Here is a 12,518-nt window from a genome sequence, read left to right on the forward strand (position 1 = left end):
CTCTTTCCTCAGCGTCGAGCTGGGAAGATGTTTTATAAGAACCAGGTCATCAACTTGGTACTGAGGTTCCCTGGCCTTTTTATTATGCTTACTTACTCTTTGTTGCGCCTTTTCATTTAAATTCTTAGAAAGTACTTTCTGATTTACTTCATAATTAACACTAGGTTGTTCAGGCCAAAAAAATACTTAATTAAAGGTTCTCCTACAAAATGTTTGCCTATAACATCTAAAGATGTCAACCCAGTCAATAAATGGGGTAGTTCATTTAGGATAAGTTCAAAGTCATTAATTTTCATTGCCCTCAAAGTATGTTTTTCGTGGCAGTATGTATGACATAATTTCCTAATTTCGTTCAGTACACATTCAGATGGATCTGATCACAGGTTATAATTGGATATTAACACTTATCGAATACTTTCCCATGCTAGGAATTCTCTAAATTCGTTTCTCACAAATTGTGGTCCATTATCTGTAAGAAACCATTTCGGTTTACCTACCTCTAGAAAGTTTTGTTGTAAACAGTGTATAACCATCTGCGTATTTGCTCTTTTAATAGAATATAGTTTCATGTGTTTTGACCAGCAATATATGATAACCAAAATATGTGATACTCTCCCTTTCCTTGTGGAACTGGTCCAAAGAAATCTATGGCTGTAAGGTCGTGTAATGACTTAGGGATAAGTGGATACATTCTGCATTTCACGTGAGTATTACTCTCTTTTACTTTCTGGCAAGTTCCACAAGTTCTAATCAATAATGCTATTTTATGCCCTAGTTTCTTGAAATGATAAAATTTATTCATATGAATTTCATATTTGTATAAATTTATTTATATGCATTTTTTGATTCTGAAGTGTCCATACAAGTTCGTCTTCCATTACCTTCAGAATACATAAATGCCAACGCTGTGATGTTACACTGTCCCTCCAAAACAAGTTATGATCTACAATTTCCCCAATTGATTAGGAGGTAACAAGTTCTGGATATACATAGAAAATATTTCTGTGAAATAAAGATCATGATGGATATTCTCTGTTATTCTTTGAACCTGGTATTCGGATATTCTGCTGACATAAAATTAACGGCAAAAATAATGCTGGGCCCTTCGATACCTTTCAAGTCTTCTATTCCTATGGGTAGACTCGATAATGCATCAGGTACTATATTTTCGGAACCTTTTACGAATTGCATCTTGCATCCAGCACATCAACCTACTGTGTAGTAATCGACTGCTCATCAGAAAGGGTAAAGCTTGCTGATCAGTACAAATATGGATTTGTGATCCCCATACTGGTGTTTGAAACTTTTGAATACTCCACATAATCGCCGATAGTTCTTTTTCAGTAGCTGTGTAATTTAGTTCATGCTTATTTAGGCTACAGCTAGCAAGAGCTATGGTTCTGTGTCCTACATTACTCAGTACCCATTCTCCTTGGAAAAGTTCGGTACCAATACCGTAGTCAGATGCATTTCGAAATTGGATGATGTAATACGAGTGCCTCAATAAGCGCTCTTTTAACATTTTCAAATGCATCATTTGCACCTTGATCCCATGTCCACAGTACTCCCTTTTTTAATAAACATAAATGTCTCAGGTCATTTAACCCCTGTCCTCTTACGTACCATCGATAGTATCCGGCCATACCTATAAATCCTTTTAATTGTCTTACATTTCTGGAGTGCGGACATTCTTTGATAGTTTTTATATGTTCAGAGTCTGGTCTAATTCCCTCTACCCCTACAATATGCCCTAAGAACTTAAGTTCTTGGTACGTAGAAAATGATTATGTCAACTTCACTGTAATAGCTTTCTCTTTAAATTTTTTCAGAGTCTTGCACAAAGTTAGACAATGTTCCTCCCAAGTAGCTGATATTATTAGGATATCGTTTACATATATCATATTATCAAATCTTAACACACTTATAAATATGGACACAGAGATATTAAATCCGAATGGCAATACATTTGAAATGATAGGATTTTCCATCAAACAAAAAGGCTGTATACTTTTTGGATTCTGGATGTAATTTTATCTGTCAACATCCCACAGTCAAATCCATCATGCTAAAGAGTCTTGCCTTTTTAAATTTGGACAACAATTTGTCAATATTAATCAGTTGGTCTCTATATGTCGGTTCAATGTTCGAGCGTCTAAAACTAATTGTACCCCACCTGTAGTTTCCTTCACCACAACCAGGGTATCATTTATTACTAGGAACTTTGTTCTATTATAATATTATTATAAATAATTTTGTTAATCTCATCCCAAACTGCTCCCTTCAAACTCACTGGTATTGGATACCATTTGCAAAAGAATGGAGTGTCATCTTTGATTTTGAACTTACAAATATATTACCTGGACAGTTGGAAAACACTACTTCATACTCCTTTAAAAATTTTATATAAATCTTGTCTTGTATATTAGCTCGATGTGTTCCTTGATCAAAATGATTGATTTTTGGTGATAATTGAGCTATAGGTGTTAATCACAGACACTGACACTCAGTTGTTTGTTCCACAAAGTAACTATTTGTCACAAAAGGTGTCCAGCATCTGCTGTCCCCTTTACCAAAACAACGTTTGTCAAAGTTTAAGATGACTTTAAATTCTAACAACCAATTTAAACCAAACAGTACATCTCTATTAATATTCTCTACTGTTAATAGCATTTGACAAAATAATATATTTCCAATACTGCACTTCGCGTGATTTTCATATTTTACAAGTTTACTTTTTGTTCCCATTATCCCATTTATGTATACTCCAGTCACTGGCAATAACGTTAAGTGCTGTTTATTCTGTATCAAGTTAAAGAATGCATTCAAGATGAGTGATACTTCACTTCCCGAATCTATAAATATTTAATCTCGGAATTGTGGGTTAATAGTAGCTGAGCTTGGTTCTTCAAGCAACAACCATTCCTTTGTGGATATATTTGTGCGTAAAGTGAACATACTTATAAGGAAAATGGCCTCCTAAGGTATTTCCATGACCTGAGCCCCAGCCCTGGATCCAGGTCAAACAATGTATTCCTCATTACTAATAATTAAACCTGCACACACAAACATGTGACGCACAGTAGGTATGATTCTACAATCCCACACTTATATCTAGAATATCTTGTGTTTTAGACGGCAGAATTTACACAGAAATTCTCAAATCACTGGTGATGATGATGATGATGATGTCCCATATTCCGAGGAGCATAGGGGATGATGCGGGAGACCCGCACCACCGTACTAGGCAAGGTCCTAGCGGAGGTGGTTTGCCATTGCCTTTCTCCTACCATAATGGGGATGAATGATGACGATGACGAAGATGACACAACAACACCCAGTCATCTTGAGGCAGGAAAAAAAATCCCTGGCCCTGCCGGGAATTGAACCCGGGTACCTGTGCACAGGAAGCGAAAATGCTACTATAAGACCATGATCTACGGCCTCTCAAATCACTACAATATGAAGAACCAAAACTAGGAGAAGAGGAATGAGGACAATTTAAAAGTGCTGTGTTAAAAGCTGTAGTCACTGTATGCTGAAGGACAAGTGGCAGAAAAAGACACCACCGTGGAATGAAAGAGTCAAAGAGGCAGTGGGAAGGAGGAACAAGGCCTGCAGACTGCATTTCTGAGAATGGAATGAATTAGCAGGAGAGGAGATAAGAAAAAGAAGAAAGAGACAAAGAAGATGGTGGAGCAATACAGCAGAGGAAATCAGAAAGTTGTATATAGAATAGTCAAAAGAAAGCGGAGACGTTTTGAGACAGGACAAAAATGGATAGAAATGGGAAGGTTAATAACAAAGAGACACTGAAGGTAAGTTAGAAGAAATTCTTTAATCACTTGTAAAATCCAAACCAACTTGGAGATGAAGATATGAGACTAAAAGAAACAGAAATTAACTCTAGGATGGGGGAGGGGAGGTAATGGGGTGGACCTTACATTGAAAGAAATTGGGAATGGCACAGGACAAAGTGAAAGGAGGAAAGGCACCAGATACTGATGTAAGTGTTGAAATAGTGAATGCAGCAGGGGAGGTTTGCAAACAGTGGCTGATGCGCCCCGCTTAAGTCCGCAGGACAGGTAGTTGGAATTGTGGAAAGGGATCAAAAGGGGGTTGTCAGTTACACTCAAAGACCTAACTTTATTTAGTTGTCCAAAGAATACAGCAAAAATTTTTGAACTTAGTTATCGTTTGAATGGGCCACACTATCTTAAGCCTTAAGGGCACAACCACTTAAATTTAAAAATGGACGAAAGCCATAAACTTTAAATTTAGACTCAAAACAGAATGCCTTACGTAAGTAACTTCTATAAGTTGGCTGATGGCCCAACAAATCTAACACTTGAAAAGCAAACAAGTTTAATTTAAATACAACTGAAGGCCCATGATTTAAGACTGGATGTAAAATTAATTAAAAAAGAAAAAGAAAAACGACACAAGGCAGATGGCCTTATCTTCAGTTTGGCTGAAGGCCCCACTCAGTCTGATACTTGATAGACAAGAACTTTAATTTAAAAAATGGCTGAAGGCCGATTACTTAAAACAACTAAAATCATTTTTAGTAGTCAGAAGGCCCAAAGCTTTAATTCTTTAAACAATATTTTACACAGGTTGAAGGTCCAAACAATCTAAGGAATTTAAATTTTAAAGCAGCTGAAGGCCCATTACTTAAAAACACAACTACAATAAATTTTCAAAAGGCAGAAGGCCCAAAGCTTTATCCAAAAAATATTTTAAATGAGGCTGAAGGCCTAAACAATGCAAGACTTGACAAGTAAGGAACTTTCAACTTTAAAGCAGCTGAAAGCCCATTATTTAAAATCCAACTAAAAGCATACAAATTCAAACCATCAAAATACACAATCAAACACCAATAAGAAAAGGCAGTGCAGCCAGCGGCACTCAGAAGTTTCCGGGGGTCGGACTGAACTTGAAATATTAACGTTCACTTAAGGGAGACAGGTAGTCGGCCCAAATATATCCAATCCTCTGGCAACCCAACCAAGAGACAGTCAATGGACCCACCGACAAGATGACTTGCTTTCCACCTGACCAGTTCACAAGGAACTCCAAAGCCAAAATGTTAAAGGTGTAGCCGCCCACAACCAAGTATGCATACGCTGTCAGAACTGCACACTCACATGCTGGACAGCAACAACACGGTGAGGAAAGGACACTGCCTGAATTTTACATCAGTGGTATTCGGAACACTAATGGCCACAAGACAGAAAATTCCGACGGTGGACTTGGACTTCAAATAACCAAAATACAGCTAACCTCCACTGGAAATTGTCGAGAATATCCCTAAAACAGCCAACCATGAAAACCAACGGCAAAATGTGGTGAACAGTCTGGCTTCGGTAAATAAATCACCACTCAACTCTGATGTCCTAGGTCAGTGAGCCATGAACCCCGTAGCAATTGGACCAGATCCCACACACTCCGACACTACGTAGAGACCGCCAGTGGACCTGGCCCACTGTGCCATGCTGAAATTTCCGGGCTGATCCACACCAACCAACCGACCAACCAACTCCTCAGAGCCAGTATGCCAACAACACTAGTAATTGAAATTAACATAACGAGGTGGTATTACAGTAAAAACCGGATGTCAAATGAGATGTGGCACAAACACGAGCCACGCAATGCTCAACCCCCCCTCCCCCTCAAACTCCAACAAATGCCAAAATGAAAGCAAGACAATTGCTTAGAAAAGTCGTACGTGAAACACTTGCTCGGACACGCCCCTGCAGAAGGAACATGCCCACTGGCTACCCGACATCCCTACACCAGGAAGGGATTGACCTAAGTCCCACAAGACAAGCAATTCAAAACCATTGCTAAGTCAACAATGAAAATAGCATGATACCCGCTTGGACTTCAACACTGCAGAGGAAACATGTCAATAGGCACCCCAACATCCCTACACTGAAGAAGGCACTGAGCTAAGATTCATAAGCCGATGAAGTTGACACCCAAAGAGCTACCAGAACCTTAAGACCAGAAGAAGATGTCTTGAAGTAATGCACTAACATTCCCACACCCTGTCCAACTGACTGTCCATTGGTTGCATTCTTAGGAAAACACAATAGTGTCTTCAAGGCCTCTGACAGCCTTAAGCAAAATTTCAATTGCCACTCCTATCTCATCCACCAACACCCATGTGATGTCAAGCAGCTGCAGCATGGCAGCACGCAAACGGGCTACTAATTCCGGAACACTTCCTTCAATCAGTTGGTGCCTTATTGCCAACTCGTAGGCAAGGTGGTCTTTCCGGAGCAGGCTGATCCCTGGACACTGACTGCCATTTTGACAAGCACCTGAAACAAGTCACAGCCAAAGCACCACCAAAGGACCAACAACACAAACAGAAACAAGAGTGAAACTGACAGCAACTAGAATAGCAAGCACAGGCGCAACCACGCTCCACTACCAGTGAAACACCCTGCTTAAGTCTGCAGGACAGAACAGGTAGTTGGAATTGTGGAAAGGGTCCAAAAGGGGGCTCTCAGTTACACTCAAAGACATATAACTTTATTTAGTTGTCCAAACAATACAGCAAAAAAATTTTAACTTAGTTATCGGCTGAATAGGCCACATTATCTTATGCCTTAAGGGCATAACCACTTAAATTTAAATGGCTGAAAGCCATTAACTTAAAATTCAGACTCAAAACAGAATATTTAGAAGCCAGAAGGCCTTATGTAAGTAAGTTCTATAACTTTGCTGAAGGCCCAGCGTATCTAACACTTGAAAAGCAAACAAGTTCAGGTAAAATTAATTAACAAAAAACACAGTGCAGAAGGCCTTATCTTCAATTAGGCTGAAGGCTCCACACAGTCTGATACTTGAAAGACAAGAACTTTAATTTTTAAAAAAAGCTGAAGGCTGATTACTTAAAACAACTAAAATAATTTTTAGTAGGCAGAGAGCCCAAATCTTTATCTTTAAACAATATTTTACACAGGTTGAGGGCCCATTATTGAAAAACACAACTACAATAAATTTTCAGAAGGCCCAAAGCTTTATCCAAAAAAACATTTTAAGTGAGCCTGAAGGCCCAAACAATGCAAGGCTTAACAAGTAAGGAACTGAAGGTCCATTATTTAAAATCCAACTAAAAGTATACAAATTCAAACCATCAGCTATAAGCCATTAAGATACACAATCAAACACCAATAAGAAAATGCAGTACAGCCAGCGGTTCTCAGAAGTTTCTGGGGTGAGACTGCACTTGAAATATTAACGTTCGCTTAGGGAAGACAGGTAGTCAGCCCAACTATATCCGATATGCCGGCAACCCAACCAAGAGGCAGTCAACGGACCCACCGACAAGACGACTTGCTTTCCGCCCGACCAGTGCACAAGGAACTCCATAGCCAAAACATAAAAGGGTAGCCGTCCACATGAGGAAAGGACACTGCCTGAATTTTTCATCAGTGGCCAGGGCAGGTAACTGGAACGCTAATGATCACAAGACAGAAAATTCCGCCAGTGCACTTGGACTTCAAATAACCAAAATCAGTTAAACTCCAGGAGATCATGGCCAAACTTTTGCCTACTCGAACACTCATTGTTGCTCATGGGAATACCCCTAACAGCCAACTGGGTTTGTGAGCCATGAACCCCGTAGCAATTGTCACACCTCCCACACACTCCAACACTGCCTGGTCCACTGCGCCACATAGAGATTTCCTGCCTGATCCACACTAACTGACCAACTCCTCAGAGCCAGTATACTGACAACATTTAAAATAACTTGTCAGTCACAATCACACAAACTACACACAGTTTGAGGCATACATGAAGAACTAGACAATGCTAACAGCAGTGACGTACAAAACAGGGACGAATCACAAGTCGGCACACATAGGCAACCCATAAGAGATCGCCAGCCAAATACACATCCTCCAGCAAGACGACCAACCGACGAACAGACCAACCAAAGTTTTCCCCACTCCAGCCATGTGTGTCGGCAAGCGTCGGGCGAGTCATGGTGGTCCAGACCTCACTGCTGCTGTGCCCCGACTGAACTTGTGTCGCACGCCAACTCAAACACTGCCAGGTCCAAACTCCACTGCTAGCCCATTCCAAATGAGTGGCAGATCCGAACTAACTCACAACACACAAAAACCGGGAAGTAATAGCAGTCAGCAAAGACAATATGCCAGGGCTTATATCGATAAGTGCCACTGTTGCTGCTCACAGGCAGGCAAGGCGGTAACTCAGTGACCCCAGTAATTGAAATTAACATAACAAGGTGGTGGTACAGTAAAAACATTGACGTCAAATGAGATATGGTGCAAACACAAACCATGCATGGCTCAGTGGCTGTATCATGTGATAATGGTGGTATGGAACGAGAAGAAGGTTCCTGGAGACTGGAAGAGGGCAGTAATTGCCTGTATACTCCAGGGAGTAGAAAGGGTTGTAGAAACTACAGGGGAGTCACACTGATACCACACTCTGCCAAGGTATATGAGAAGATCCTGGAAAGTAGATTCCGAACATGGGTCAAGGATGAATTGAGAGAAGAATGGCATTGCTTCAGACCTGGGAGATTAACTTTTGACCCGATATTTGCAGTGAGACAGCTCCAGGAGCACCACCATAAATTGGAGATTTTTTGACAGCCTTTTTCAATATAGAGAAGGCATTTGATAGCATCTGTAGAAGAAAGGTCTGGGAAGCACTAGAAAAGAAGGGAATGGAAAGTGAGACAACAAGCAGAGTGGAGGAGATTTACTGTGGAAGCCTGAGTTGTATGAAAGTGGGAAATGAAAGGATAGATTGGTTCCAGCAAACAGATGGTATGAAACATGGGAGTGCATTGTCACCTCTCCTCTTCATTATGGTCTTGGATGAGATAATGATTAAGGTGGCAGAAAAAACTGGAGGAGACAAGATAAATGCAATGGCATTCACAGATGACTTGATTACCTAGGAAAACAGGTAGGAGGAGATTCAGGAACAGCTGGATGCTTGGGAAGAAACTATGAGACAGTATGAAATTAAATTTAATGTCAATAAATGTGAGATCCTGGTTACAACTAAAAAGAAAGATGGACCAACCAGCAGAATAAGAATCAGAAGTGAAAAATCAAATAAGAAACCGTGTGTCAAGTACTTGGGAAATGTGATAGAGGAAAATGGAAGAAATGAAAAGGAGATCAGTGAACGTGGCAGACAGGGAGAAGCATTCCTGCAAAGTGTCAGGATCCTGGTTTGGAGCAAAGATGTCTTACCAAAAAGCAAGAAAGTAATATATAGAAGTTACTACATCCCAATACTGACCTGTGCATCTGAAATGAAGTTCCTCAGAAGTAGGAAATGAGCAACAAGAAGAAATAGGATGAGAAATGAAAGGGCACGGAAAATAGTGAAAGAGGAACTTGAAGGGTAGTACAGGAACATCATGACTAGGACGATATGGGCACTTAAAGAGGTGAGAACCAGAGCGAACACGGAAGGTGGTAAGAAAACATGGCTAGTACAGAGGCTTAAGTTCACACATTTTCCACCCCTCTCCCTTCCTCCCTCCTCTGCCTCAAATGCTGTAACCTCCATAATTCTTTTGTCTTGTGCCGTCTTCCCTGTCCAAACTAATGTGTGACACTGCTTGACATGATATCCCAAAGTTTTTTTTTTTTCCTTTTATTTAATTTCATTTCAGGTTACTGCTCTTAACTATAGATGTATTGTTACCTGCCCGTCTAGTGTCTTGAACCCTGTCTCAGCTGTCATAAATAATTACATTAGTTAACAATTTGATATCTGTGCATAACAGATATTATTTTTTTGTGTTTTTGTACTCACCATAATGTGATATGTGTTAAGGAACTACTCACACCACCTTCATGCAAATTGTTCAGGATCACTGATATACTGACATACAGAAACTTAACCCATAATGACAACAGTTTGTTTGTCGAACAGTCCTGACCTATACCTGGAGGATTTTACTGGGCCTCTGGATCCACCATATCCAGCAACACAACCCATCACGGTGGTCCGCGGCAGTGTCCCACCCCAAGGATTTCGCCACACGCAGCACTACACAGAGCTGGTGCTCCCACCTGGTTATGTCGATACTGATTACCATTTCAAGCACACACTATGAGAAGAACACTGTAAATAAATTTATGATTATATATCTTCGGCTAAGTGAAATAATCTGTGTATGTGTGTACCTTCTCAAGCCTGTAGTACAAGATAACTGTGAAATCTCTCAGATCATCACGTAACACATGAGTAACTATTATGTAAGATTTACTTAAAAGCAATTTACCAGTCCTGAACAATCCACAAATAAATAGAAATTATGTTGCTGGAATTCAGCAGACTTGCATACATAAGTATATCATTCAGTATCATCTTAGCTTTGGGAAATATATATATATATATATATATATGTGTCTTGCAGTATTACCTGTAAAAAAGAACTTCACAGTATTAAAATTTAGATATAACTTTTTTATGTTTATCATAACCATTTCACATTCATCACTTAGTTTCACCTAGGTGTTTCTTTTTTATGGACTGAAAGATACTTTTTGTGCACCCATACAGCTTGTGTGTTTCATTTTTCAGAATAAAATCCATAATTCAAATAGATGTCTGACAAGGGTCTTCCCTGTCATTTTGGAAGGCCATAATGGATCACATAATTGTATACTGTTTGACATTATATTTATTTATCGTTCTTTGTATACTTATGGTTGCTGTTTTTCAGCTTCAGTTTCTACATTCATATATATTCCAGTCTTTCACTAATTGTAATATAAAATTAGACTATCTGAGAACAAAATTTGTTAATTACCATAAGAGAAATAGAATCCATAGAACCCCAAGAACAAAATCTGACCAAATGTCACAGCCAAAGTAAGTCATAATATAGTCAACTTCTTAAAGACTAATTCTAGTCTAGCCAAGAAACAGCTCTGTTTTTCAGAACAATTATTTTTGTAGGAACAGCAAGATTCTCAAAACTTGTTCTATGAGTATTTCCAAGATAATGTTAGTATTACTAAATACAATGTGTTGGGCTGGAAGCCATGAGACCATCCATGCACATGAAGAAAGACTCATTGTTTTATGGCTCTGGCAGGATTGTTATTCACAAACAAGACATTTAATTTATGAAGTGAAGCAATTGGTCTTAAAAAGAAAGTTTAAGCTGTATTACTCTTTTAGTAACCCAACACTAAGTACCATAACAAATCAATACAGCGTGTAATATCTTGTAACTTGGGAGTAGCCATACATATTTTGCAGCTGCATATAGCTAAGCACTGTTAAAAATAACTAACATGAAAACGCCATTTAACAAACTGCTGGATGATGCTTTCAACATGCATAAAAGATGGGCTTCTGAATGTAGATACTCTTAACGACTAAAGAAGCACTTCAAAGGAAGGAAGATCAGGCTTAACATCTCATCAGTAATAAAGCCATTAGAGATGGAGCACAAACTCAAATTGGAGAAAGAAAGTGATTGTGTCCTTTCAAAGCATTCATCCTAATATCTTGCTTAAGTGATTTAGGATAACCATGGAAAGCCTAAATCTGGATGGCCTGGCCCTGACACAGTGATTTGAACCATGCTACCCCAGAGGACAGGAGAAGATGCTGACTTACGCAGTTACTAGATTTAGAGTGATGCCTTATACTTAACAAAGATTCAAGGCAAAAATGATGTGTGTGTGTGGGGGGGATGTACACACATGTGCGCACATGCCCCCCCCCCTCCTCCCACACACACACACACACACACACACACACACACACACACACACACACACACACACACACACATGCGAAATGCTTCAAGTTTACCATGACATTTCTTCTCTGTTTCTGATACTAATTAGGATATTTAAACTGAAACAGTCTCAGGTACGAGAATTAACAGAACTGTCTTTAATAAAACACAAGTCTATAGCATAGAATTATCTGAATATACATTCAGCCATTGTGGAGTATTCATGACTGTTGTGAAAGGTGATTATTCTTTTTCCAAAATAAAAATGGCTCTCTCTTTGTCAATGTTATCAGAAGAAAATGAAAGAGAATGAATAATGAGTTTTCTAAAATAAAGAGACTGCTTGTAAAAAATCATTTATTTAGTTGAGGGGTAATAATAACATCAATTCTTGAGCATTTCTGTTCATATTGATGCTTATTTAAATTTAACTTTGTGTACAATTATTTTATGTAGTTGTTAGTATTTTTAATATTGTAAGTGTGTTATCGTTCTAGTTAAATACATTCTTTAAAAATAGACCAAATGCATCCTCCCCACTTTTTCAAGTGTTATGGCTTTTAGCTATAAGCTTTATGTTACTCCTGCTTGTTTTCTAATTCATCTGTCCACTCTCTCTTAGGTCACCATTTTAGTTGTCTCTTGTAATGAAGCAAAGAACAACTATGGTCCATCTACTGGTCATTCACATAACTGTATGTCCAGCCTACCTATGTTACCATCATAATTATGTGTTGTAGTTGAGGGGTTTCTG

General features: G+C 39.0%; 1 protein-coding gene across 2 annotated transcripts in view; it reads left to right on the top strand.

The window, feature by feature from the left end:
• The window catches only part of LOC126355028 (uncharacterized), a 41,927-nt gene extending 31,645 nt beyond the window's left edge, over positions 1-10,282 (top strand). For both annotated transcript variants that reach the window (XM_050005174.1, XM_050005176.1), the window contains one exon: positions 9,940-10,282. In XM_050005174.1, coding sequence (XP_049861131.1) covers positions 9,940-10,123 — 184 coding nt within the window. In that variant the 3' untranslated portion in view covers positions 10,124-10,282. The remainder of the gene's footprint in view (positions 1-9,939) is intronic.
• Positions 10,283-12,518: the final 2,236 nt, after the last annotated feature.

This window comes from Schistocerca gregaria, chromosome 3 (assembly GCF_023897955.1).
Source record: "Schistocerca gregaria isolate iqSchGreg1 chromosome 3, iqSchGreg1.2, whole genome shotgun sequence".
Classification (NCBI taxonomy): domain Eukaryota; kingdom Metazoa; phylum Arthropoda; class Insecta; order Orthoptera; family Acrididae; genus Schistocerca; species Schistocerca gregaria.